The 27,478-nt window shown below is 41.4% G+C and overlaps 1 protein-coding gene across 2 annotated transcripts; it reads right to left on the reverse strand.

Moving 5' to 3' along the window:
• Positions 1–219: 219 nt before the first annotated feature.
• Positions 220–25,594, reverse strand: LOC148039077 (bifunctional dihydrofolate reductase-thymidylate synthase 1-like). Of its 2 annotated transcripts, none has more exons than XM_087674962.1 (10): positions 24,976–25,594; positions 4,764–5,139; positions 4,637–4,681; positions 4,494–4,559; positions 4,243–4,304; positions 1,517–1,591; positions 1,263–1,428; positions 1,064–1,187; positions 873–982; positions 220–788 (listed from the first exon to the last, which is right to left on the reverse strand). In XM_087674962.1, exons 1-10 carry the CDS (start codon positions 25,488–25,490, stop codon positions 678–680), a joined length of 1,650 nt encoding a protein of 549 aa, XP_087531088.1. In that variant the 5' UTR covers positions 25,491–25,594; the 3' UTR covers positions 220–677. The 2 variants fall into 2 exon arrangements, with proteins under 2 accessions (XP_087531088.1, XP_087531089.1); XM_087674963.1 differs by having other exon boundaries at positions 222–788; positions 873–979; positions 24,976–25,592.
• Positions 25,595–27,478: the final 1,884 nt, after the last annotated feature.

Here is a 27,478-nt window from a genome sequence, read left to right on the forward strand (position 1 = left end):
CAGTTGTACAAGTGCCTTAGATTCCAGGACACTGATCAAGATCTTTTTCCAAAGTTTTTAACATACTATTCACATAGAGCATGGCCTTCTTCTGTATCAGAAGTACTTTACCAAAAAAAGATAAGCATGTCTGAGTATATAATATAAAAGACTTACAGAGAATTTATACAAGATGACATACAAGATAAAAGACTGTTATCACGAGATGCGAATAATCTCAATACTCAAATCATGACCTTTACACGAGTACTCGTGGCTGGAAGCTACAATCAAACAAATCAAGAGCAAGCAAATCATGTATTGAGAGGTTTAATGACAGACTTTACACAGCACCTTCAGTGAAGTTCACATACTCACAGCTGTGCTGGTTACTATCACCCCTGTCAATGAGCTACAGCTCTTTGAAGTGTTGGATTATCTCATGTATTGATGTGTATGTATATGATACAAAGAGATGGTTACAGCTATCAGATTCCCTTCTGAAATCCCAGCAAGAAAAAGCTATATGTGCGTCCTATTCAGAACACAGCCTTTAGCTAAAGGCTAATAATGCATATCATAATCAGGAACTCTTTTCTACAATTGCCAAACTTGGAATCCTCGTATTACTCCATGAAGACAAGGAACTGGCATGGCATCTTCAAGTCACATCAGCCTCATCAACATACGGAAAAGCTTCAGACTGCCATTTTCATGCTAATTTTCTTATGGCACTCATACCCAACGAGTTCAAAATCACTGGCAGTGAGCCTATCAATGTCTTTTTTATCTGTAACAACATTGAGGACCTACATGCGTGACGACGACCAGAATTCAGTACACTTGCCAAAAACTCATTTATAAGCAGCTAGCAAAAAACTTCAGAAACTTACTGGGAATGGTTTTGGAGTATTCTGCAGCTGCTCTTTTAGGGGACCCACATGGTTTTTATATACATGGGCATCTCCAAGCACATGAATAAACTCACCAGGCTTCAAGTCTGCTACAGAGATAGCAGATAATTAGCATTTGGGATAGAATGTACAATGTAACCAAAACCGAAAAACCTAAGCAAGAACCTTACCACAAACGTGAGCCAGAATGCATGTTAGCAATGCATAAGAAGCAATGTTAAAAGGCACTCCTAATCCCATATCACAAGATCGCTGGTACATTTGACATGAAAGCTCTCCATTCGCAACATAGAACTGAATAACATTGTAACAATGTTATCGCTATTTTTATTCAGCTAAAAGATATACAAAAAATTATGTGGTTTTCACCTGGGCAAACATATGGCAGGGAGGAAGTGCCATAAGCTTCAAATCTGCAGGGTTCCACGCTGAAAGAATGATGCGACGATCTTCAGGATTGGACCTGAGTTTTTTTATAACATCTGCCAGCTGATCAAATCCCTGGCCAGAATAATCAGCATGCATATCTGTATAACTGGGAAAGACAACAGAACATTGGAAGGTATTAGGATGGGCCCTTCAATAGGGAACTAAATGGACATGTATCCTGCACTCAAGCTTACCATGCTCCAAAGTGCCTCCACTGAAATCCATACACAGGTCCAAGGTCACCTTCTTCCCTATCAGTGAGTCCTACACTGCAATGAAGCAAAAAACATAGCATAAGCCAACTATGACCGATTCAAGGCCTGTATTAACATCAAAAGATTTTCAAAGAAAGCCAACCAAAACTAACATGAAATTTTTTTTTAAAAAGCAAAGAGCTCATTAGTTTTCTGGCAAATATTCTACTCATCTGCAGAGTACAGTTGAGAGTAAATAGATCCTGCTTTATTGCGTGGATTCATGATACAGTGTCTAATCTCCATTTCTCGAGAAAATGAGAAGAGTTAAATATTCCTGGAGAATGTGATGCAATGGACCAGCCTAGCCCATTACAATGCAGATTTGTGTTCTTGCTTGAGCCCAGCGTGCTTTACTTGCATCTGAGAAGGTAACTCATTTCAAGAAGGGCAAACTTGAGTGCATGGATTTTTGAAGATAAGATTGAGTGGAATGATAGTGCTGCGGACAAAACTTGAAAGAAGTGTCTAGTGTGAGACAAAGTTCACAGAAAACATTTTCAAAAGCAGGATGGACCATATTTGATGTCCAAGATGTTTTGGTTTCTAGGCAGCTAACACCCAAGTGCATAACTTAAGAGTTGCATAAAGAAAACAAGGGCATGGAATGGAGCACAAGATAAAATGCCAGCAATTTTGGAGGTGGTAACCAAGTACAATCCTGCAGTCCCAATGCTGGTTTGAACTGCAGCTCAGCTGTCCAATCCAGTATACCACTCCCACAAGCTGACCTCTGTCCTTCAGAGGAACACGAGCTCGGCAGACCTGTGCAGACCTGCTGAAGTTCTTTGCTCTAACTGTTTGCAAGCACTGCTGTGAATTCTCAAGGGATAGATCTCTGGCCTGCATTACACACTTGTTTCCAGAAAATGTGTGGCCACTATTTTGGTGGATCTGGCCATTTTGGACCAGGAGACCTGTCTTACTGTTAGCTCTGAGCTGGTCAAGTCACTGCCTGCCTGTGCACCTACCCTTATCCTACTGTTAGCTCTGCGCTGATCAAGTCACTGCCTGCCTGTGCACCTGCCCTTGTGCGCCCTGATAATCAACCCTAATTAAGTATTTTGATGTCCAACCTTTAGTTTCTCTCACCCGCTTTTTTATATGTGTGTACAAGCATTGGAATGAATCAGTGCAAACTTCTACCCCTGCATAAACTTTTTGAATGTCCCAGCATTTTCTTGTCAATGCTCTTTCATTTTTAAAGTCATGAATGATAGAAGGATTATCTCATGCTCAATGGGGATATTAAATCCTGTGTGCCTTAGGACATGAATGTACCGCTGCTAAGTTGTATGCATTATCAAAATGCTCCAAAATCAGTAGCTTTACTTGGAAAAGTTTTGTTTATCTCATGCTTAGCATGGGCACTGATGTCTCCGCTTTGAAATATAGAGTATAGCTGTGCTATGTAGGAACATCTTTCACACTCCTGAGGCCCCTTAGCTTCTATTGCTTTTACTAATTTCTACTTGCCAATCTAGTAAGAAATTTTGGAAACACATACAACCTGAAGACAAGATTGGCAAGGGTGATCTATAAGTAAGGTACTACAAAGAATACAACCAAGCAAAATAATTTCTTCAATTGAGCTATCTCAGGAGAATATTTATGTTTGACAACTACTTCGTTTGTCATGATATGAAAAGCCATTCCCTCAGCCACTCTCTTGTGCTTGAAAGAACAAATTCAGCATCAAACTCCTCTCTCTAAACAAACATCTGTATGTGCTTAAGTGTTACATCCCTTCTCGGGATGTGAACTAAACCCAATTAGGTTTATATTCTGGTCAAATAAGCATATGGTTCGCTAAAACGTGATGTGGTGAGAGACATGCACAATCTTGGCCAAGGGTTTGGGGACAGGCTAAGGCCACATATTGGCCATGTATCCTTGCACGATAAAACCTTGATTGCAAGAAATTAAGGTTTCCAAGGCTTCCAGGTGTGGAAAGTTCAAGGTACAAAAATAACTGAAGTGCCTACTGAATGTATCCATAGAGACTGCAGACATTAGGTTCATGCTTCTAGACAGGTAGGCCTATGTTAAAGTGATCAGTGGTATATGGTCTATGGTAGGCTCTACGCCCGCACTGACCCACCCCAAAAAAGTGGAAAATAGAGGAGTGATTTTTCCACCTACTACAGAACCCTATGCACAGATATGGGCATTAAGGTTTCCAAGGCTTCCAGGTGTGGAAAGTTCAAAGAACAAAAATAACTGAAGAGCCTACCAAATGTATCCATAGAGGCTGCAGGTAGGCCTATGTTAAGGTGATCAGTGGTATATGGTCTAAGGTAGGCTCTATGGCACCGCCACCCCCCCCCAAGAGTGGAAAATAGTTGAGTGATTTTTCCACCTACTACAGAACCCTATGCACAGATATATTTTTCTTTCCATGATCATGTTTTAAGGCCATCGTCAAGCCAGACCCTGTAAATATAGCAGGAAAAGTTCACAAGGCCTTGAAGCCCTCCAACTCACAGACCATCATTGCTGTCTCAGGTTTCAAAGTCATTTGGCCCTACCAATACAGCTAGCCTGAACTGCATGGAGCCCTTGTACAGGAAAACTTAACCGATAGCATCAATGCTTTGACAGTCTGCCTATAATCTTCAGGGGCAGTGTGCCTTAATTCCAAGAAGAAGGCATGAAAAATGATTCACCTATCTAGGTAATCTCTTGATGCATTCCCATCCCAAATTTGAATGCCCTTTTCCTGCAGTACCTGTCAAAATAAAAACGTCACAGTAAGAAGATGACAATAAAAGTTGTTAAAGACCACTAGTTTTTTAGATCGTAGCTGTAAACTAGTCCAAACATACATACTGATCAAAATGTTGGAAGAAGCTGATCCATTATCTTTTTGTCAAACCTCACTATCATTTTTGCCCATACAGATGGAACATAGACAAACCTTGGCATTGGTTGAACCACTTATAAACCATAACAGCTCTTCAAGAACACCACGCCAGAACACCCGCTGCAAGGCAAATATCAGTTGCCATATTTTGAAACATGATCTGTAAGAAAGACATTCTACAAAGAAAAATAAAGTACCTTAGTAGTTAGCAAGGGGAATGATTTTCGCAGATTGAAACGCATCTGCAGCATAGCAAAATGTGGAAATCTCAGAACCAACTCGTGTACAATTTTTTTTTTAAAGATTTTGTAGCTGAAAAGACACCTGACACCCAAACTTTGAAAATGTTCCAGTTCCAGTTCTATCGCCCTTGTCAGTGCCAGTGTTTATTATGTCCTGAATCATGTTAAGATATTGGTATTCCTCATGCTTTTCCCTTATTGACTTTGGAAGGCGAGAGATAGGATTTCCACAGTGCTGCTCTTCTACAACCAGACTTCTTCCATTTTCATGCCGTGAAGCATTTTCACGAACATAAGTCGCAAAACTGTACCTAATATTATTTTCAACTGCTGGGATAGATGAAAACCATAACTGGTATACTTGCTTATCAATGGATGGAAAGAAAGTGTCACACTGAAAGTTGGATTCAATCTCAGTTATATGGATTGCATCACAACTTGGCAACTTTACAGCTTCCCTGATCACATACATTTAAAGCAAGAGTAAGTCCAGTTCTCAAGCTGCACTCTCATAGATCAGCCACACAACACAATATCACTACCTATACAGAAGCATGAAACACCCATGTATAATCCAGATTCCAAACACAAACAAGATGTCTTCATAGAGACAAATGATACTAAAGAACCTTTAACTTAAGAAAACCTCAACATAATTTTCTAGAAGCCTGAATGAATAGTGCAGCTACTGTTTAAATTGTAAAATCACAGAGAAGTGTTTAAAGTCACTGGAGGGCATGAAGCTATCACATTTGCAAAACAATCATTCATGCGTTGGCCATTTGATTAGGCCCAGTTAGAGTGCTTGGGCAGTGCATGCCTAGTCTCCTAGTTTGTGTTTGGCATGCTGCCTTTGAGATATTTATGCAATGTGACAGCCCACAACCAGTAGCACAAGCCCTCACATTCTTGGCATCACCCTTCTTTTCCTATGCACAATAGGAGATTCAATACATATGGGCCTGAGAGACATTCTATGAGCCATGACCTTTCTGTGAGTGCAAATTAGCAAAACAAGAACACACTGAGAGGGAGCGAGTGTGGGAAAGGAGAAAACACAGACGATGATGAACAGAACCCTGATCTGAATGCAAAAAAGGCTATACGTAATAGCCCTTGCATGTGTCAACTGTCAGTGATAACACTGGACTGCAGACAGATGAGATGTGACACCCTTTTTTTGCGCATGTGCAGCGGGTGCAAGGTGTGTAACAGAGGTGTGATATTCAGGAATATCAATGGCAGAGAGAGAGAGAAACAGTGAGCAGCAGTAGACAGTGAGAGAGTAAGATGCACGATGTGTGGGTACAAAGAGTTGTACCTCTTTTAGGTTTTCATGATAGTTATATGTAAAAAACAAGTGCTAAGGGTGTGGTCACACCCAAACACATATAAAAGGCTCAATGGCCCTTTATTCCCAACAACCTCCCACCTAAAGGCAATGTGCCTTAAAGTTGAGAAAAGAATCAACTAAGTATGTACAACGCTGAAATACATATACTATTCAACTCCCATCATTTGTCAGCAATGAGCAGACTGCTCTGTTGCTAGCTGCTACTTGGGGATAAAAAGGCTGAATGCAAACTGCAGGGTTGACTCCTGATGACAAAGGAGGGTTGCCACTTTTCACCTAGCTGATGGAGAGTCAAATGCATGAAGGAGCAGGTAGTTTGTGGGTCCGTGATGGTAGATGGACCAAATGTAGCAAAGGAGTGAGAACTTGCACTGAAGGGATGAGATTGAATGGTGGGTAGTCTGTCTATTTATAGATGTTGAAGGGTGCACCAAAAATTAGGGTTTTGGAAGACCACTAAAACTCTCTCGAACCATGCACTAAATTTGCATTTTTCATTAATTAAGGGTGTTTTGGGGCTATTAAAAATGCTATTTTAATATCGTTCAACCCTTAGCAATTGTTAGGTTGGAATCCTGATTCATGTCGTTTTAGGGACTAGAATGGGACTATGCCACCTTATGGGAAGAGAGGTTGAGTGGCGCATCCCTCTCATTTCCCATTCTCTTTGAACCAAGTGCGACATTGGTCAACTTCAGCTTGGGTATCTCTGGGTAAAGCAGGATGTCCAAGACCCAACACTAGAATGCTGTCAGGAGACCTTGACCACGAAATTTCAGGTCGATCTTAGTGGATTTGGTCGCAAACATTCCGTTGCAAGGCGAACTCCGAAAACCCTAGGCGACTAAAAGACCCTTTGTGAGAAGATCTACAGAATTATCATCTACATGTTCCTTGACAAGCTCAATGCTTTTTGCTATCAAGTACATCCTTGATAAAGTGATATGGATAAAAAGAAAGCTAAGCCTCTTTCTAGTTTTTGAACAATTCATTGCCTCAACTCGTTTATGTTTAAAAAGTAAGGTTTGTTTTTCCTCTCCTAGAAATTCAAGTTTTGTTTGACATGATTTTTGTGAGTCATAACTATGAATGCTTGCATGCAAAACATTCTGTATGTTTCAAAGTACATGAAAAGGATCTTATTGGTCCAAGGTTCATCGCGCTTAATCTTCTAAAACCATCCAACACTAACAACCCATGTCTTAAAAAATCTCAAATCCAATTCTTCAGTGTAATCTTCCTCGATGGGATCCAACTTACCATGCATGACATGCAACCACATACTCAATGTCACAACCTCCACAACAAAAGAGGGGTCTCTATCATCCATAATCCTTGCCTAAAGCATGGCTTTGAAATGAGTGAATATTAGACATCCTCATGAAAGCCCATGACTATTGTGGGACTCAAAATATTAGACAATGATGGCCATTATACTATAGGCCCCTTGCCAATGGCAATTGAATCCCCTCTATGATCACTCTCGAGTCTTATGTTAGATCAAGTGACAAGTGGCTTCAATAATGTGGAGGAGAATACCTCACTACGAGATGCATCCTTCTCCCTATAAACCTTATTCTCTTCCATCTTATCCTTTTTTGCTTCATTCCTTTCCCACTCAAAGAACCTACATGCCAAGGCCTTGGTGAAGACCTTGATGGTTGTGTCCTACAACAATAAGATCTCTCATTTTTCCTATCTCTTGCTCATAATCATAGGTACTAGCTTCTCCCATGTCACAATTGTGACGAGATGCTCTAAACACAAAAACACAAGACCATTCATATGACAAAGCACAACTGATAACACAAAACACAATTAGGGTTAGGGTAACTCAGAGACAATGAACACAAATAATAATAAAATGAATGATTGCCGAATATACAATGCTCATGCAGAAAACACACTATGCAAAGAGTGAATACTATACCACAAACTCTTGTATCTCGAGGATTGGAGCAAGGGTAATGAGCTAGAGAGTGTGCCGTACTCCGAACGGATCTTGAAACGCAGCAAGGGCAATCTCCGAGTGTCGAACAATAGCAAACGCAACCAAGGAAGGCTGGATTTGATACAAACGGCAATGCAAGATTTCAAGTCTTTTCAATTTGCTGCCCACAATCCGAACACGGAGGACATCACGGTCCAAGCTGGCCATTGCTATCTACAATAGTCTAGCACATGTTTCCAACCTTCCACCCACTATTAGGAGCTAATCTCAGCTAGGTGACTCCTACTGCTGGTTTTCCTTGCTATCGCCAACCTGCCACATCATCAATCTGCTAGCATTTGCTGTTTGGAGCTGCCGCCTACGTAGTTTTCTCTCCTCGGCTCTCACCTCATCCTACAAGCTGTCGACCAAGCCTTTGCTGGCTACATTTGGCAGTTTTCTCACTCCTACAAATATTGCCCAGCCTAAACAGGCTACATTTTCTTGTTTTCTCCCTCCTCACCTACGTTTTTAGTCTTTCTCTCTCATACACGGCCGTCTGCATCAGATCCAACCTTCCTTGGCCAAACATGTTAGGATGTACTATAGGATCGGCTGATTGACCACTTTGGTCAAAATGTCTACAAAATTGTCACTTGAAGGCATAGACTCTAGGCGAATAGTGCCTAGCTCAATCTGCTCTCTAATGAAGTGGAAGTAGACTCCCACATACCACATCTAAGGGGTGATGATTGGGTTACCCACAAGGGCAATGCTGCTCTGGTTGTCACTATAGACAACTATGGAAGAAACACACGGAAATCGAAGCACAGCTAGCAAGCTCCTTAGATAGATGGCCTCAATGGTACTATCAAAGAGAGCCTTGTACTCAACCTCTGCCATGGAAGCCGCCACCGTCTCCTACTTATGGCTTGACCAAGAGACGGGAGCCGTGCCCAAGAAAAAGAGAGAATCGCCATGGGAACACCGGGTGTCAAGATCTTCCACCTAGTCAAAATCATTGTAACCTTGCAAGCATAAACCATGTCCATAAGTCTGTTCATAATGAAAAGTACACCGCAAATATCTCAATACATACTAAGTACACTAATTGAGTATACCAAATCTGGCCTAGTATGAATCAACCAAAGAAGCTTCCCTACAACAAATCGATAGATGTGTGTGTCGAAGGGCTAACCTAGGGTATTCTTCGACAAATGAACAATGGGATCAAGAGGTGTGGCCACAAATCGTGTTTGATCCGTGCAATACTATTCCACCAACTAAAGGCCGTACTTTTGCAATGGGACACAAATACTTCCCCCAAAATAAACTACCTCCATCCCCAATAAATAAAATAATAGACTGAGGTCAATCATCTCAAAGGTAGCACAAAGCTTGGCCTTAATTTTTGCTATGGCAACAGAATCAAAGCCAGTAATAAGTAAATCATCAACGTACATCAGAATGTAGCTGACCCTTGCATATGTAGTACGCACATAGAGATTTGGATCATATAGGGTAGAATGATATCCATGAGTCTATAAGAACTCATCCATCATCTAGAACCAAGACCTTAGAGCTTGCTTGAGCCCATAAAGAGCTTTCGCAAATGGAACACCTTATCCAAACGATCAACAAAAGGAAACCCAACTAGCTGCTCCACATGGACTTCCTCCTACAAATAACCGTTTAGAAAGGCACTCTTAACATCCATCTACTATAACGGCTAACTATGGTGAGCGACAAGCACAACTAGCAAGTGGAAAGTTGTCATTCGAGCATTGGGTGCGAAGGTCTCCTCATAATCAATACCGTGCTTTTGGCAAAAACCTTGCACTACAAGGCGAGCCTTGTACTTATCTAGAGTCCCATTAACCTTTAGCTTGATCCTAAAAATCCACTTCCTCTTGATGACCTTCTTGTAACTAGGGCAATCCACCAAAGTCCAAGTCTCATTTCAATCAATACTACCCAGTTCCTTCTCCATGGCCTCATGCCACAGAGGGTCCTGGAGAGCTTCCTACCAACTATCCTGCTCAGAATGTGCAATGTAATCAACCATAAAGACTAAAGCATATGAAGCTTGAGAAGCAAGCTGAGAAGATCTTCTACGTCCCCTTGGAGAGCAATCTAATGGAAAGATCCCCGAATCCCGCATAGTTTGTCAGTACCAACGAAGTAACAAGTCTCGTGGAGGAGGCTTGGGAGCGAAAGAATCTGCAAGGTCAAGAGTGGACAATAGACCCGACTCAGAAGGCACAAAGGCTGATGATGTGGGCAGAGATAAGGACTTAGAGTTCGGTGCAAAAGACTACGTGCACTATGTCCCTCTCATTAAAGACAATATCCCTTCTAACAATCACCTTGTTTACCTAAGGATTAGACAAACAATAAGCTTTCACTTCAAAAGAATAACCCACAAAAGTCAACAAATCAACTCAACGAGTGAGCTTTTCTATCTTGTCATCATGTGTGCATGTACGCAAGACTCCCGAAAACTCTGAAGTGGGAAACAACAAGCCTCTTGCCAAAGAATGCCTTGTTGGGAGTCCGCTAAGAGATTGTCGAGGTCGAGCATCGATTAAGAATGTACATCACAATGCTAATAGCCTCAACCCATAGACGATCAGGAAGCTCTATTGCAAACAGCATAGAGCATGCCATGTTCAAAATTGTCCGGTTCCTACACTCTACAGCTCCATTTTGAAAAGAAGAGTTAGTAGAGGTGAGCTAGTAAGAAATGTCATGCTCTTGTACAAACTCAAAAAACTTGCGGGAGATAAACTCACCACCGCTATTACTCCTCATGGTACCCACACAATGTCCATTCCGATTATGAATCAACAACACCAAGCACTAAAATAGTTGAAAGCATCAACTTGTGCTTGAGAAGATACACCCACATATATCGAGAGAAGTCATCCACTATCAAAAAGAAGTAAAGCGCACCATTGAAGGCGACAGTGGCTGTCAGACCACAAAGATCAATGTGAATCAATCTCAACAGAACCTTAACTCTATGAGTGGACTACTACGAGAATGGCATACGATGCTACTTACCTAGCTGGCATGCTTTACAAGCCTCTCAAGATAGCTTCAAGCTGGCAATGCAATCAACCATCTAGTGACGTGACAACTCATATGGAGAGTCATATCCAAGATGTCCTAACCAATAGTACCAAAGACACACAGTGCTCCAAGGCTCCTGTGCAACACCTAAAGCCTGGAAGCGACGAGACTTCGAGTTCTCAGCTGTCGGCACGGTAAGAAGGTGTGTTAGGTGATAGAGGCCATTAAGTTGTGCCTTGCCACAAAAAACAACTAAACCAATCTTGTCATCAATGACTTCGACTATAGTCAATGTAAATAAGACTCCTCACCCCAACTAACAAAGCTACTGATAGACAATAAGTTCACCCCAAGCTAGGGGACATGATAAATGTCCAACGTAGCATGATCCTAGCCCTCATCAATGGAAAAACTAATACGACCACAAGTCTAAATCTTGATCGAGAAGTTATTTTCTATTCTAACTCTCCCAACTACAAGGTGTTTGGTGAGAAAATTGTCAACTATAGGGGTCATGTGATGAGTAGTACCACTATCCACAGTCCAAGTAAGAGCAAAAGTATTCAATTGTGACAAGTAGGCCTCTGCAACCGTCTGCTTGAAAGACAACTCACAAATATAGATGAGACTCACATCTAATCTAAAGAGATGACGTGGACCTCTACAAACCAATCAAACAAGCCCTCTAGCATTAAGAAAGTTGTTGACTATGATTGTTGACCGATGGTAGCATGAGACTAAGCTTTCCATGGCCCCTCAAATTGGTTGCCACCACCCTGCTTCCATACTAGGGATTACCTTGTTGGGATGCGAGGGTCTGATTCTTTGATTTTGGTTGTGTCTGATCGACACTCCTCGTTAAAATGACAACCTTCTAACAATATTGACAATCTTCTAACAATATTGACAATACATATTCTTAAGTACACTTTAGCACCCTGGTTTAAGAGAGGATTGATTATTCTCTTCAATCTCACTAGACGAAGTCTCAATGAAATTTTGAGGTTTCTTACCCTTCCCTTGCTATCCCTTCTAAGAAGAGACAACAAGGGCTCCTGCTGCAAGAGATGCCCCATAAAATTGATCGAACAACCTAGCATAACACAAGAGCTGACACTCAAATTCATAGAATGTGGGCATAGTGAGCTATGACATGACCTACAGCACAAAGTTAAAGTATTTTCTTAGCTGCTTGTTTAGGAACAATGTGACTTGGTCATCAAGGGACTTAAGAGCCCTTGTCGTAGAGAACTCAATAATGAGTCCGCCGATACTCAAACAACTTGACCTTAAGGTCACCCTTATCATTAATAGTAAAAATCTAAAGCTCATGGTCAAGATTAGTACAACAAGTCCTATCCCGAGCCACATAGCGATAAATCATGTGTGTCCAATGCTCTAATGCTGAGTCGAAATACTGAAGCTGAGAATGAAACTCCAGTAGTAAGCCCTACATCAGCTCAATTATAGCAAAGACATTACAAGCCTTCCATGAGCGGACGACCTCACATGGAACACGTGCAAGATCGGGTTGGGGTTTCAAACCTTGCAAAAGATCCCATAGATTCAGTGCAAAATCACGTTGGGGTTCCAAACCCTATACAAGATCCCATAGGTTTTGGGAGTCTAGAATATATCTCATCAAATTGAACTAAGTGGCGTAGTTAGACCCATTGAAACAAGCTTGACTGTGAAATCTGGAGCAATCTATCACTGTTCAAAGTCATCTGAGCCTTCTGTTATTCTTGCTTCTGCAAATAAGCTCTCTGATTAAGTACAAGGTTTCTCAAAGAGAACTCGGTTCTAATACCACGTGACAAGATACTCCAAACACAAAAACACAACAAAACATAGCAAGGTCAACCTCCGATTGTCAAATACCACCAAACGCAACCAAGGAAGACTAGATCTAATGCAGACAACAATACAAGAGAGACAAAATACAAGTGAGAAGAGAAAAAACAGCAAAACAGAGTCTGTTTAGATTGGCCGACTGTCATAAGGACGTGTATTTTTTAAACTTCACTTTACATGGAATCTTATTATCGTTTCCTATATGGCTTGCCAATGAATTAATTTTTAATGATATGATTAAGTGAATGTTGCACATGTGAGATGCAACTGGGATTAGAGTAAATTTACGAGTCCAAGACTCAAAGAAATCACAAAATGTCAAAGGAAAAAGTTACTAAAGTTATGCCGCACAAGTACTTGGTGGTATCAGGTATCAATTGTCGGCTTAGGTCATTCATGTGGCCATAAGTGTCAATTGGTGATACTCGAGAAGTGGCATTTCATGGTACCTAACGCCAATCTAATGGTCAAACATGACACAGAGACACCTAAGAATGAAAGTTGCTTGGTCAATTTAATTATTGAACAATCTAATTATTTTTCAAGACACTGAAATAATTATTAGATTAATTTTTAGTATTTAAAGACTGAAAATTAATATTTAACTATGACTAATGCTAGAAAAATGATTTGGAAAGACTGTCACTTGTCAAAAATGTCGATTCAAGACTGAAAAACGTTTTTAAAGACTGGTGAGATGCACTTTTAGTGCATTTAGCTTGCAAGAGGGAGAGAGGAGATATTGTTGGTCTAATTTGCATCCATTGGAGGACCTTTTGAGGCAACCAAGGGCAGGATAAGACCAATCAACAGCAAGTGACAGCATCTACAGGCTGTTGAGACAAGGCAACAATAGTAAATGATTGATTTTTTTCAATTCTTTGCATCTACAAGCTGTTGTGGCAAGGCAACAGCTACATTTGACTGATTTTCAATCATTCTTTGCGATAAAACTCTGAATTTTCTCTCTACATCTTTCTCTCTTATCCCCCAACCATTTCACAAGGTTGCTCCGAAGATCTCAGCATTTGGACCCTTGGAGACTAAGAAATTGCAAACATCTCTATTGTGAACCCTAATTTAGGATTTAGTGAAAGCCTCGAGAACCGTGCCAAAAATTGAAAGCTCCGAGATTTGAATTTTTCAAGGCTAAACATGAATTTCAGCTAAATTCAGATAGAGGACTAGCCAACCATGGAATTTGAGGCATTTTCATCATCCATGAAGTGGGTAAAGGCCAATTAAGTGTCCAAATCAAGGGGCAAAACAAATTGAAGACTTACTGATCACTTTGGACAGCAAGGGGAGTCTAGATTACGAAGGGGATCGAAAGAATCCCATTATAAATCAACTTTTTCTTCAATAAAGCTAAAGAAATAGCAAAAGGAACGCCGATTTTGAGACCAATCGAGTGTACATTGTCCAAGATCAGTAGATAAATTTGTATTTTCGGATTTGCATTTATTGTTTGTTGCTGTAATTAAGTTGTAATCAAGGATATACAAATCACAAAAGCCTTAATCGATAGATGAAAAACGCACAAAAACGAGCATGATATTGAGTAAGCTAAATATCAAAGAGTATGACATCACTTTATACACTAGATAAGTCATGAAGTAACTAGGCCAAAAACCACCAAATAAAGTTATTTTATTTTAAAAAATATTTTTGAATAAATATACCAAAATACATAACGTTTCACACACTTGGAAGGAGAGAAAGCATCTAAAAATCATCCCCATGCCACCATCCAACAGATAGGCGATCAAAATGAATATTTAATAAAGCTCAATTAGCTCTTGACAAGAAGCCAAATGAATCAATCAACTGTATGCTCCCCCTCATGCCTACAAATACATCCCCTTCCCTTCAAAAAAAAAGCAAAAAGAAAGACCTCTTGATGATGGAAAAATTTCTGTACTTCTCTTTTTCCATTGAAGCTTGAGCCTTGAAGAAGAAAAATACCCCCCTTCTACCTCATTTTCATTTTCTCTACCTCCTGTTAAACCTTTGCCCTATACGACCATACCACTAAGCAAAATCCTGGCGAAATTTTTCTAGACGACCATCAACTCTCCCTAAACTAACACGTCGATTTCGCCCAACATTCGATAGCTCTGCGAGGTCGCAGAAATTCAAAAATCCCATTTGAAGCAGGGAAAGCAAGAAATGCGTCTAATAAAGAAAATGATGCGATAGGAATTGACAAGACCCTTGTTACAACAAAAGAGGTAACATTACGTCAAATTGGAAAAAAAATATGTTTTATAAGCTTATTGTTATATTTAACTTTGAACAATTATAAATGTATTCTAATAAAAATGCATATAAACTGTCGCTTAAGAAAATAATATAAGTAATATGATAATTAGCTATTTAGTCAAAAGACTCTCACTTGAAAAAATATTATATATCTGTTACTAAGAAAATATCCTAATTATGGTTTATTTCGCAATATTTATTGTTATTTTATTAATGACACATGTAATCATAGTAACAAAAAAATATAGACTTTGTTAGAGAAAAAAATATTTTATAATTTTTCTCTAAAAATGACTATCTCTATTTCATTTTGCTAATGATAAATAGAGGCATATGAATTTTATAATAACTTATAAAAAATCATTTAGATAATATCATGAAATAATCAATGCATTAAATCAACAAAAATTTGTATACAAAAATATATACTAAATGTACATAAATTAGGTATGTAGAAAAATAATTTAATGTCTGAAAGATAAAACAAAAATTAAACTTATAATTTTTGCATTGCTTGAAATAAAGTTTTCAAAAAAAACAATCAACATTGCACTTAAGACATAGCTAGATAAAAATTAATATTTTTTTACAAATGATCGAACATTCAATTAAACCATAAAATATTAGTAAAATAAAATAAAAACTATTTTCTTTCTGAAAATAAACATAATATTAATATTAATTATTATATTAGCAAGAGCATCAATATCATGAGTTGACTCTCTTATGAACCAACAAGGAAACCTAACCTAAAATATCGAGTGTTAAAGAGAAAACAACTATGAAATACTCGACAATCCTAAAACTATCAATATCAAGAAATTAAATAAATATCGAAAGTGTATAAAACTTGTTGGACATTGATAAGGATTTGTTGATATAAATTCTAAAAGTCTAAACAAACTTGAAAAAACATTTGAAATCCTTCTAAGCACAAATTAAAGCAAGGTAGCGCATGAATTGCTTGTCGTAGGCACAAATGCCAATATTATCTTTTAGGGCGAAAATACCAAATTTTTCATAATGATATATAAACTTCTCATAATTATTCAGATTTACGAAATAACTTATGAAACTTAAAAAAGAGTTGCAAGTAAGAAGCAAAACTCTAAGAATAAGATGAAACCTTAAAAAAGAAACCCTAGATTTGAATGGGATTGCCTCCTATACTAAAAACAATTTCTAATGTTTCTTTTTTATTTATGCACACATTGATGGTTGCACAAAAAAGATTGATTGTGCTTACAATAGTTAGATCTCATTGTAAATATATAATCAAGATAATAAGAGGAAAGATCGCGCTATGGCTCCCCCACAGCTAAACGCGGAACCTTGCTCCACGGAGAATTATTTTGTACCGCCCCAAGGAGCTTTGGACCGGCCCCGACGACAAGAGATCGCTCGATGAGAAATCCGTTAGACAGGGGAGACCAGTGCCAAGGAACTCTAGCCATAAATCTCTTGATCGCTCTTATGAACTCTCTAACCCTCACACAAATCAAAATGGAATCCTAGAGTTCCCGGTACTAGTGAAGCAACGGAAATCTTGGAGGATTTATTTTCTTCTGCGCAGACGGAAGGGATTTTTCGATGAACAAAGATTTATCTTCTACGTAGGTAGAAGGGAAAAATCATTGCAAATAAGTTTGTAAAATATATTTTGCCAAAAGATTGTTTTCTCTATCTTTGTGTTCTTGTGCCGTAAAATTACGCGAAGCGCAAACGAAGGGGATTTTCGATGAACAAAGGTTTATCATCTACGTAAATGGAAGAAAAAAATCATTGCAAATAACTTTGTAAAATATGTTTTGCCAAAAGATTGTTTTCTCTATCTTTGTGTTGTTGTGCCGTAAAATTACCCGAAGGAACCTGTGATAACGAATTAATTAAGGAAGCTGCTTTTATATACCATAATGAAGGTAATTAAAAAACTAAAGAAAAACATTTGTGAAAGGCAGATGGGCGAGTTCCCCGACGAATCCGTCCTACAAATGGATAGTTCCAATAAGTTGGAAGCTTCTCTCAAGAGTTTAAACAAAACGTTAATTAGAAAAAATTAGGTAGAGCTGGGCATTGACTTACACAAGGTCACGTCTTAAAACCTTATCAAGAATTATCTTAGGAAAAAGATATGACGATTGTGCCAAAACTCTATTAAGGTTCCCTGAATCCTAATCAATTAGTGAAAAAAAGCATTACACTCCATGAACCAAGGGTAACTACAATCGCTCCAGTCGACGAACGAGAAGCCCTTGTGGGATACCTCCAATTAAGCTAGCTCATGTATCGAGATCTCACCTGTCAAATTAGGATCTCAAGCTTGCAGGTTGATCCTCGTGGGAACGGTCGGTACCTTCCATTACGAGATGGACTCTCAAAAACCTAGACAATAGACCCTATGTATTCTCGCGAGTGTCGGGCGAAGCCATCTAGAATAGTTCCCCAATGAACCACTAAAATGTGCTGCCAAGGAATTATTAGACAAGCACCTGACAATATGGCACAAATCTCTATGATATGTAGCAACCAATGCATGGCTCACAACACCCAATGTATCCGGATAATGCAAGTGGAATGCCTAACCCAATGTATAGCAGGGTAGACATGATGCTTAGGACACAATGTGGGCCATATGGATATGTATCACCACCCCCAAGGACTGTTGGAGCACATTGAGGCTAGGCATATCCATATTTTAGACAAAGGCCATGAATTTTCCCATTAATTGATTTACTATTGACTAGCAGCTAAGTCTAGAGACTGATTTTAAATAGGCAAGTTTGACACTTAGCAATCAACTAAGTTTGAGGAGCCACGCAAGGTGTGAAGCCATTTTGTACCATTTGGGACAAATGTGAGGGTGCAGAATTCAGCGCTGAGCCGAAGAACAAGGGAAGCATCAAAACAACAGGATGGTCTAATTCAAAGTGATTTCTGAGGTTGGAACAGCAAGGCAACCTGATATGCAACATCACTTGGAAATGTAAACAAAGGATGATTGCTAAAAACAAGGTTTCTATAGATGCCAGCATAGATTTACAAGTGACAACATTAAATGCCGTATACAAAGTGTCAGAGTGCAGCGGTGCGGAAGCGTAGGACTGAGAGAGAGATAGATACCGAAGTATCCGCTGAGCAGCCTGCCAATGCACCGTCTTAGGTTCACTCATGAACCCTGCCAAGAGCCCAACAGCAAAACATAGATCAACCCTAGTGTTGAGAAGCCAAATCAAGGACCCAATCAACTGGCAATAGCGGGACGCATCCGCCAAAGGAGAAGCTGAATGGGAAATGGCCTTCCAGTTCGGATCCATAGGAGTAGAGAGGGCCCGGCAATCTTCCATCTCAAAAGACACCAAGAGCTCCTGTACATATCTCTGTTGAGAGATAAAGATCCCCCTCTGAGACTGATAAATCTCATGGCCCAAAAAGAAATGGAGTAGACCCAAATCCGTCATCTCGAACGTCCGATGTAAAGCTGACTTTGTCTCCTGGACCTGTTGTGCATCATCACCTGTGACAATCAAATCATCAACATATAAGACAAACAACACACAACCATCCTCGGAAGTGTGAACATACAGCTGCGGATCCGCTGATATCCCAACTGAGACTGGAGGAACGAATCAATCTTCTCGTTCCATGCACGCAGGGCCTGCTTGAAGCCATACAAGGCCTTCTTCAACCTGTAGACTTTCCCATCTGAAGAACCAAAGCCAGGAGGCTGCTCAACATAGATCTCCTCCTTCAAATCACCATTCAGGAAGGCCGACTTCACATCCAACTGATAAACAGGCCATCTCCTATGGCCAGCCAAAGCAAGAACAGCTCTAATGGTCGCCATACGAGCTGTGGGGGCAAAAGTGTCATGACAGTCAATGCCTAGGCGTTGTGCAAAACCTTTAGCAACAAGGCGAGCCTTGTGCTTATCCAAAGTACCATCACTAAGATATTTGGTCTTGAAGACCCACTTGACTCCAATCACCTTCTTCTTCGGGGGACGGGATAAGAGTGACCAAGTGCTATTCCTCTCAATAGCCTCCAACTCGGCTTCCATAGCTTTATTCCATGGTGCGGACTGTAAAGCCTCCTTCACAGAGGTGGGCTCTCGATCCTGCATAACACGGGTCATCAAACAATAGTTGGAGCAAAAGCTCCGTCGAATGTGCCTGGTGCCTCCGTGACCGCCGCGGACCATCCTGCGGTCCCCACTCCTCAGGAACCCCCTCGATCCCTGAATCACGGAGTGTGTCACGGGCCCAGCGAGGAGGAGGCCGAACCTCCCCTCGTCGTTCTCCATCAGTAGAAGACTCTGGAATATCCACCGGTGGTAACTCCTCAGAGGCGTCCAGTGGAACAGTAGACTCGGTCTCAAAAACAGAATCATAATCAAAAGGCATGGGCTCCAGTGGAACTGTAGAAGGAGCCCAACTCTCCCCTGGATCCCCAAGAACGGGATGCTCCTCACCCATTGAAGTAGCCGGAACCTCCACAAACCGCACATCACGGCTAGTGTACACATCCCGCTTGACGGGATCATACAGTCAATAGCCTTGCGACTGGAAGCTGTAGCCAACAAATACCTGTTTGCGGGAAGCCGCTTCAAATTTATCACGGTGAGCCTTGGGAATGTGAACATAGGCATCACACCCAAAGACCCGAAAGTAAGAAACATCTGGCTTCGTTCCAAAATAAGCCTCAAATGGAGTCATCCCTTCCACGGCCGAAGTAGGAGATCGATTAAGGATGTGGACTGCAGTAGCCACAGCCTCGGCCCACAGAACCGGAGGGGTCTGTCGGTGCTCCATCATGGTGCGCGCCGTCTCGATCACACTGCGGTTTTTCCGTTCAAGAATACCATTTTCTTGAGGAGTATTGGTATTGACAAACTCCTGGTGAATTCCTCTATCTGCACAAAACCAAGCAAACTCATTAGACACAAATTCACCTCCCTTGTCGGATCGCAAGGTCTTCAACTTCCGGCCTGATCGGTTCTCCTCAAAGAGAAACCAATCCTTGAAGTGCGAGAAAGCTTCTGACTTTAATGCCAAAAAGTAGGCCCAAGTCATCCTGCTATAGTCATCCACGATCAGCATAAAGTACGAGCTTCCACACAGGGACTCATTTCTCATAGGGCCACATAGATCCATAGATACTAGCTCCATCGCTGAAGTAGACCGCCGCGAAGCTGTGGAGAATGGCATCTCTATGCTGCTTCCCCCGAATGCAGGAGACACATGGCTGCTGGCTCACCACTATATCCGACAACCCTCGAACAAGCTGTCCACGTGACGCCCTCCGAAGATAGTCATAGTTCAGGTGACCAAACCGAGCATGCCATAACTCAGACTGTGACTGTGAGGTAAGAAGAAGAGTAGAGAGGACAGTGGAAGACTTCAGTTTGTAAATGCCGTTCTCCTCATATCCAGATGAGAGAACCTTCCTCGATCCACGATCAAGGACTCGCACCGTAGAACTGTCAAACTCCACCAAAAGACCAACGGAGCAAATCTTATGAACTGAAAGGAGATGGTACCCTAATCCTGGTACATGCAAAGCCTCTGAGGTATGGGTACCACCTCGTCTATCCGGAATAAGCTGCATCTTACCCCGACCTGCAATAGAAACTGAAGAGCTGTCTCCAATGAGAATCTACCCACGCGAGGGTCGCAGCTGGGCAACACCATCTGATGAAGGAGTCATGTGCCGTGAGGCACCACTATCAACAATCCACTCTCGAGCTTGGGGAGCCGTCATCGCAGCATCAGAAGCATTCGGTGAAGCGTCCTCAATGACAGCTAGATAAAGAAATGCAGCTGATGAGGATGCAACCACCGCTCCAGAATCCTTGGTGTCCTTCTTCTTGGTGTCCTTCGTGTCTTTGTCAGGGCAATCCTTCTTCCAATGGCCAGTCTTTCCACAAATATGGCATGTGGAGTCTTTGTCCTTGTCCTTCTTGGACTTGTTATCCCCCTTCTTCTTTTGGTCCTTCCCCTTCTTCTAAGAGGCTTGACCTGTCAGCGCCTCCGACTTGGAAGCATTCTATCCCTTTAACTGTTACTCTTGGTCCAAGACCATAGGAACCAACTCTTCCCACCGAAGAGTAGACTCTCGCCCCAAAGCAATAAGGACAGAGTAAAATGTACCGAATCGTGGCGGCAACTGGGACAATAGTGTGATCGCCATGTCTTCGGAGGAAATCGGCTTCCCCGCATTCTGAACCTGCATCTGTAGCTGCCTTAGCTTGTTAATGTGCTCCCGTAGCGAAGAAGACTTATTTACGAACAAGGTCCGCATCTGAACCTCCAAAGAAACCCTCTTCATCAGGGTCATCCGATTGTACATTTGATCAAGCTCCAACCATATCTCACGAGCCACCGTCAAGTACTCAATGTGAGCGATCACGACTGTAATGCATAATAGGAAGAGAAAGAATCGAATCCTGGCATTCAGTTTGTCCCAATGAGACTGGGCCCTGGCCAACTCAGCACGAGCATCGAAAGAGAGTTTGGACTCATCTCTTACCGAGGGCCGGTCAATCTCCTCCTGTACCAACTCCGCCAAATCATAGGACTCAAGGATGGCCAACATCATGACGCGCCAAATACGGTAGTTGTCGCCGTCGAGCTTCTGATCTGTAGGAAGAGCCGGTAAAACAAGCACCTTTCGGTCCATAATCGCCTGGAACTCCAAGTCCATCTCTGTAGACATCTTCACCTGCAATGCCTTCTTAAACGCAAAAGCAGCCCCCTCTGACTGGGAAAACTCAGCCTGCTAAGGCTCTTCCGCGTCCTGTAGCTTCTTCACCCGCCGGAGGGGATGAAAAAGCAAAACCTGCACTTGTGGGCTGAAAACTCAAACTTCCTCTGCGTCAAACAACAGTAAACAGTAGCAAATCCACCACCTGTACTCCTTTCTTGTGCGCCCACACTCGTTTCAGCCTTGTTCCAAGGCACAACCCTCCTGTCTGCCCTTAAACGCAAAAAACGCAAATTTGTGTCGCGATGGAAACTCCTCTTCAAGTTGATTCTGCGCTCAGTCAGCCCTCAAACACTACTCTGATACCATGTCAGAGTGCAGCGGTGCGGAAGCGTAGGACTGAGAGAGAGAGAGAGAGAGAACGCAGAGAGAGAAGGGAGAGAAAGAGACAGTGGACGATGAAGATCTGCTGTATAAAGAATGCTGAATACAAAGATATACACGGGCGCAGTGCGCTGGACTACGTGTCTCCACCTCGACGATGCAACCTGCTGTCCACCTCGAAGTCTGCTGCAGTCTGCACTGTCTGCTGTCTGAAATCTGTGAACAGAGACAGAATCTACGCGCCACCGATCTGTAATCTACGTCAGAGAAGTGTGTACAAACTGTTGAAAGTGTCGACTATAAATAGCCAAAATCTGCCAAGAAATAGGTACCAGAAATACCCTGTCAGCTGCATTAAACAAGTCGGACTGCCACGTGGCAGTCCGACTGCACTCTGCCTGTCCGACTGCACAGCGATCTGATCTCTAACACAAAGTAGACAATCAATTTTGGAAACCCTACAAGTATTGATCACAATCTTCAAGGCCAAATGACAACATTTAATGCAATAGTACATAGTAGGCATCCTAATTTTTGGACATATTAAAAGTTGAAGATCAAAGGCTTATCTCTTCCACCCATTCTTCCTCGTGTATGTCAAGTATGTGTTGAATCTGGCACAACAGAATTGAATATATGAGCCTCAAATTTAACCTACTATGTTGTTGATTGAGAATTGTTGATCCCAAGTCTGTATTCGACAAGGTTTAGGGTTTGCTTGGCTATGTTGGAATGCATGCATGCATCTATCATTGTTCTATGAAGTTGTGGGTGCAAATTTGGTTAGTGGACAGCAAATTCAAGGAAATTTTTGACATTTACAACACATTTGATTTGCATGCAATTGAAAAAGTGTCAATTTGGGCTCTTTTGGTTTTGGAATCAAGGGGCAATTTGGATTAAAAGGTGGTTAGCTAAAGAGAATGTTAAGAACTTTCAAACATATCGCTTGAGTTCATGGCAAGGCCCAACATCTTCTCAAGGATCTGACATTTCTCTTGGTTGTGTGGCACGATCATGGAATAAAATTAAAGAATTACTACAAGAGACACCAACTTCATTGTTCATCATACATAGTATCGTTGAGGGTTTGACCACCCTTCTATTGAAAGGAAGGCCGGTTTCAATATCACCAATAAACCAAGCATCTCTAAACCACAATGTGTATCAATATGGGATGGCAAACATAACTCAATGACAAGAGAGAAAGAGAGGAGCAAAAAAAGTTACATTTAGATCTGTTAGAGGCCAAAAATGTTTGAGACCAAAACCACAAAGTACAACCTATCAATGGTATGTCTCATGATGGACAAACAAAATAATAAGTAGTGATGATTAAGCCAATGTGACAATGTTGTGTTCAAGAGCTCCTTGCTCTTCTATCATCTCCAAGATTTGTCATGGGATTATGTTGGAGGATTTGAACTCTCCAAATAGAGTTTCATGAAGTGAACATCTCAAGAATGTCAAAGTGTGGTGAGAGATGATAGCTTGGAACCTATAATAATCTTGTGGACACACCTGTCTCGAGCATGAGAACTTCTAGCTTTACAGAGCTTTGTGGCTCTCCCCCTTCGGATCATAGGTGACTAAGCTTGTGACACAAAAGTTAAATGTAAACCAATGGGATTGAAGATAAAGTAATATCTACTCCCAACTAGAAACAAATGTAAGAGAAAAGGCCTAACTTCAATAGGAGCAACGTCCGGCCCCATCGCAATAGTTGTGTTGAAGAGAGAGAATTAGACAATAGGGTACATAATGCTAGCCATGGCACTTACTACAAACTGAAAGGTAAAGGGCCACGCATAATCAAAGATACCACTTGCACAACTCAAAGCCTAAGAACCAAAGTCAAGCATGGCTCAAAGGCAATTAATTGCACATGGTTTAAAGACTAAAGATCTTATATTGCTTACAAAGTCATCTCAAAGCCCATGAAGTAGGTGCACTTTATAGGCAATAGAGAGAGAGAGAGAGAGCATTTTTGCCTTAAATTTCAAGCAAAATGCTCCAAATAAGATTTGACATTTTGTATAGAAAAGGTCATAGCTCATGTATATACACATTACTAGTATTTAACCAATTACAACAAATTTTTGAAGCTTTTAGATAATTATGTATTGAGGAAGGAAGCAGCTTTCAAAGGTTTACAGCTCCCCCGTGGCGATGAAGAGGAAGCACTTCTCGCACAGCCATGCCTAAGATGTAAAGGCTTGGATCTTGGCTGAAAGGGTCAAGGTCAACAAATTTCCTCCATGTATCACGTATAATTCAAGAGAGTCAAGCACTCATGGCTAAAAATTTCATAATTAAGGTGCAACCCCATGTGAACCCCTTCTAAACAAGAATAAAGTAATATGAAGGTTTCTAAAACTTAGCATTCGGGTTTTCAACCTCACCATTGGTCGTTATGAACAAGAGATGGGTTACAGGATGAACAAACTGACACAGGCCATAGGCTTGGCCCATTCGTATCAATCATTTCTGTATAGATTCGGAAAAAGGGCAAGTCTCAGTGGCAACCCTCACGTCTTAGAGGCTTACAAGAATTCGGCTTAAACTGGCTATCACATTGCTCCAGGATACCAAAAAAAGTAGTATCAAAATCGCAAATTTACGACTTGAACGTAGAAGACATGAAACATAAGAGATTGAAATAAACTTTATGGAACAGGTTATAAATAGACGCACAGTGTGCGCTTGAAATCAAAAGGCAAAATGGAAGAAGTAGTTTACAGAAAAACTTGGCCTCCGCCGATGACGAACACGGTCTCAATGCAGGCAGTGTAAGGAGGAGATGCCAGAAGCTGCAAAGCACCGGAAAGGCTGTTGCATATCAATACGTCTTCTTTGCAGCCGTAGGAGCCTATTTCCCCTCCTCCTCGCGTGAGGACGACATTCAAGCGGCCTGGCAAGGGCCGGAACTTCTGAGGGATGCTCTCCCACGTCCGACGTCCCATGACAAGAGCGTTGCGCTTGGAAGGTGACTCGGTGGACGAGGTCAGGGTTTTGAAGAATGCGAGGTCTGTGGGGAGATGCCATGGCAAGGAACCGTTGAGGCCTATGCCGAGATCGGGCGCGCAGGCCACCACTATCTGGAAAGGACGGAGAAGTGGCGGAGACGGCGGTGGAGAAGGAGGCGATGCCATAGCTGCGAAGGTAGTGTGAAGACAGCGGCTATGACTCTGGCTATGGCCGTGATGACTATGGAGGAACAGCCGAGGAAAGGCAGCAGCACTAGCTCTTCTCATGGACTTTCCGGAGCAAGAATTTGGCGGGAATACACGTCCCTTCCACCCCAGCCCCACAACAAATGGGAGCCCTGACCCCCCCGGACAAAACAACACATTTGAGATGTGTGAGAGCTGTTGTCGCACCGGGTATAATATTAAATAGAGCCAAAGAACCACCTCAACAAAGTGGCACTCGAGCACACCCACATCAGGAGCTTCTTGCTCCATGGTTCATCCCTTGAGATCCATGAAAGGATACTTCTAGGAGGCCTCAACACCTAGAGTGTTGGTAACACACTCATTTCTAAGGGCTTCCTAGGATTTGTGACACACCACTCTACCCTTTGCAGTTCTACAGGAGAATGTGAGACCACGCAGCAGAACCCAACTCTAGGGTTGATTACATACAAGGTCCCCGTCTGCAAAAAACAAAAGCAAAATGAAGGGGCATGAGCCACATGGTGACCTATGATTAAGGTGGCAGACTGTTTAGGGTGGGCTTTCTAGGATTTGTGACACACTGCTCTACCCCTTGCAGCTCTACATGGCAATGTGATACCACATGGTGCCACTTGGCTCTAAGGCCAGTTACACACTAGGTTTGTCTATGGAACACTAAGGCAAAATGAAGGTGGGTGCAAACATCTTGTGACCTATGATTTGGGCGATATTTTTTGGGTTGTGAACTATCTAAGGCAAGCAATATCCCCAACCACAACAAAAAACCAATGCCCACATCCAAAAAGTAAACTTTGCATTCAATAAGATGTGAACTCCCACCAATAGGGTAAGAGTGGAGGGCCCCAACCACTACACCGCACCAGGTTAGTTATCAAAAGGGGGACATTTTTGGTGTGTGAAGCACAGCGCCCACTTCACCTACTTTTTAAACATCTTGGGCAAGGTCATTGGTGGTGTCTAAGTACCCTATGTGACAAGGGCAACTTACATGACACATTTCATGTCTAAGTAGGTGTAATAAGATCAAGATGCACATTTTATACTTCAAATGATGAGTGAGATGTGTTCATTTACTTTGCACAATTTTACCACCAAAATTATATCATTGCTAGACAACTACCTTGTTTATCGGTTTATGGTTATCTACTTGCCAATTTTTTTCTATGCACAAAGAATTAGAAGGTAAAAGTAAGTTGTTGTTCATTGGTCCCTCAACACTAGGTCATGATATGGGGGGCTAATATTTTTCTAGGACTATTAACAAGCGAAAACGATGTAAAAGTCATTTTCTCAACCTCTTTCAATTAAACTTGACCCGAACTAGGCAACTACTTCATAAGATGATTTGCACACACTATTTTTAAGGTGGTGTGAGCAACATTTGTTCATGCAAAGGCATAATTCACATGCTAAAAATTCTTGCCACATAAACATGTTCTTGCCAACATACTATGTTGATGCAAATTTATCAAGAATTATACTTTGTTCTTGTGACTTTCTTCCATTTCATAAACAATCGTACAATGCCACTTCTCTATTATGCAAATTCATCGAGAATTACCTTAGGCTCTTAACATGATTTTCTTTCATTTGATGATCAATTATAGGATGGCACTTCCCTATGATATTATAACAGCCCATTTTGTAAGATTTTACATTATCAAACTAGTTTGACCAAGGTGAGTGGAAAATTTGTCTAGCTTAGCCCACTAATATGTGGATTTAAGCTTATCGTCAAATTGCATAACCTTAGTTAATAGCTGAGGTTTTAATTGTGTTGTGCCAATTGTTGATCAAACTCAAACTACATCATTTGCAATCTAGATAGAGAAGTTCCATGTCTCTCAAGGGCATCCAAACCCACTCAAATGCCTTTGGGGGTCATCATAGATTGAATAATGAGAGTCTTGGAGGACATAATGCCCACATGATGTCAAACCAAGGCCCCAATCTACATACCATCGAAGGATCTAAGTGATTGCACCATATGCACACCTCCTTGATGATTCGATCTATCTATGTTGGATTGAACTATGCAATACATC

The sequence above is a fragment of the Lygodium microphyllum genome, chromosome 3, assembly GCF_053477565.2.
Source record: "Lygodium microphyllum isolate KBCC chromosome 3, Lygodium_microphyllum_v1.1.10, whole genome shotgun sequence".
Taxonomy (NCBI): Eukaryota; Viridiplantae; Streptophyta; class Polypodiopsida; order Schizaeales; family Lygodiaceae; genus Lygodium; species Lygodium microphyllum.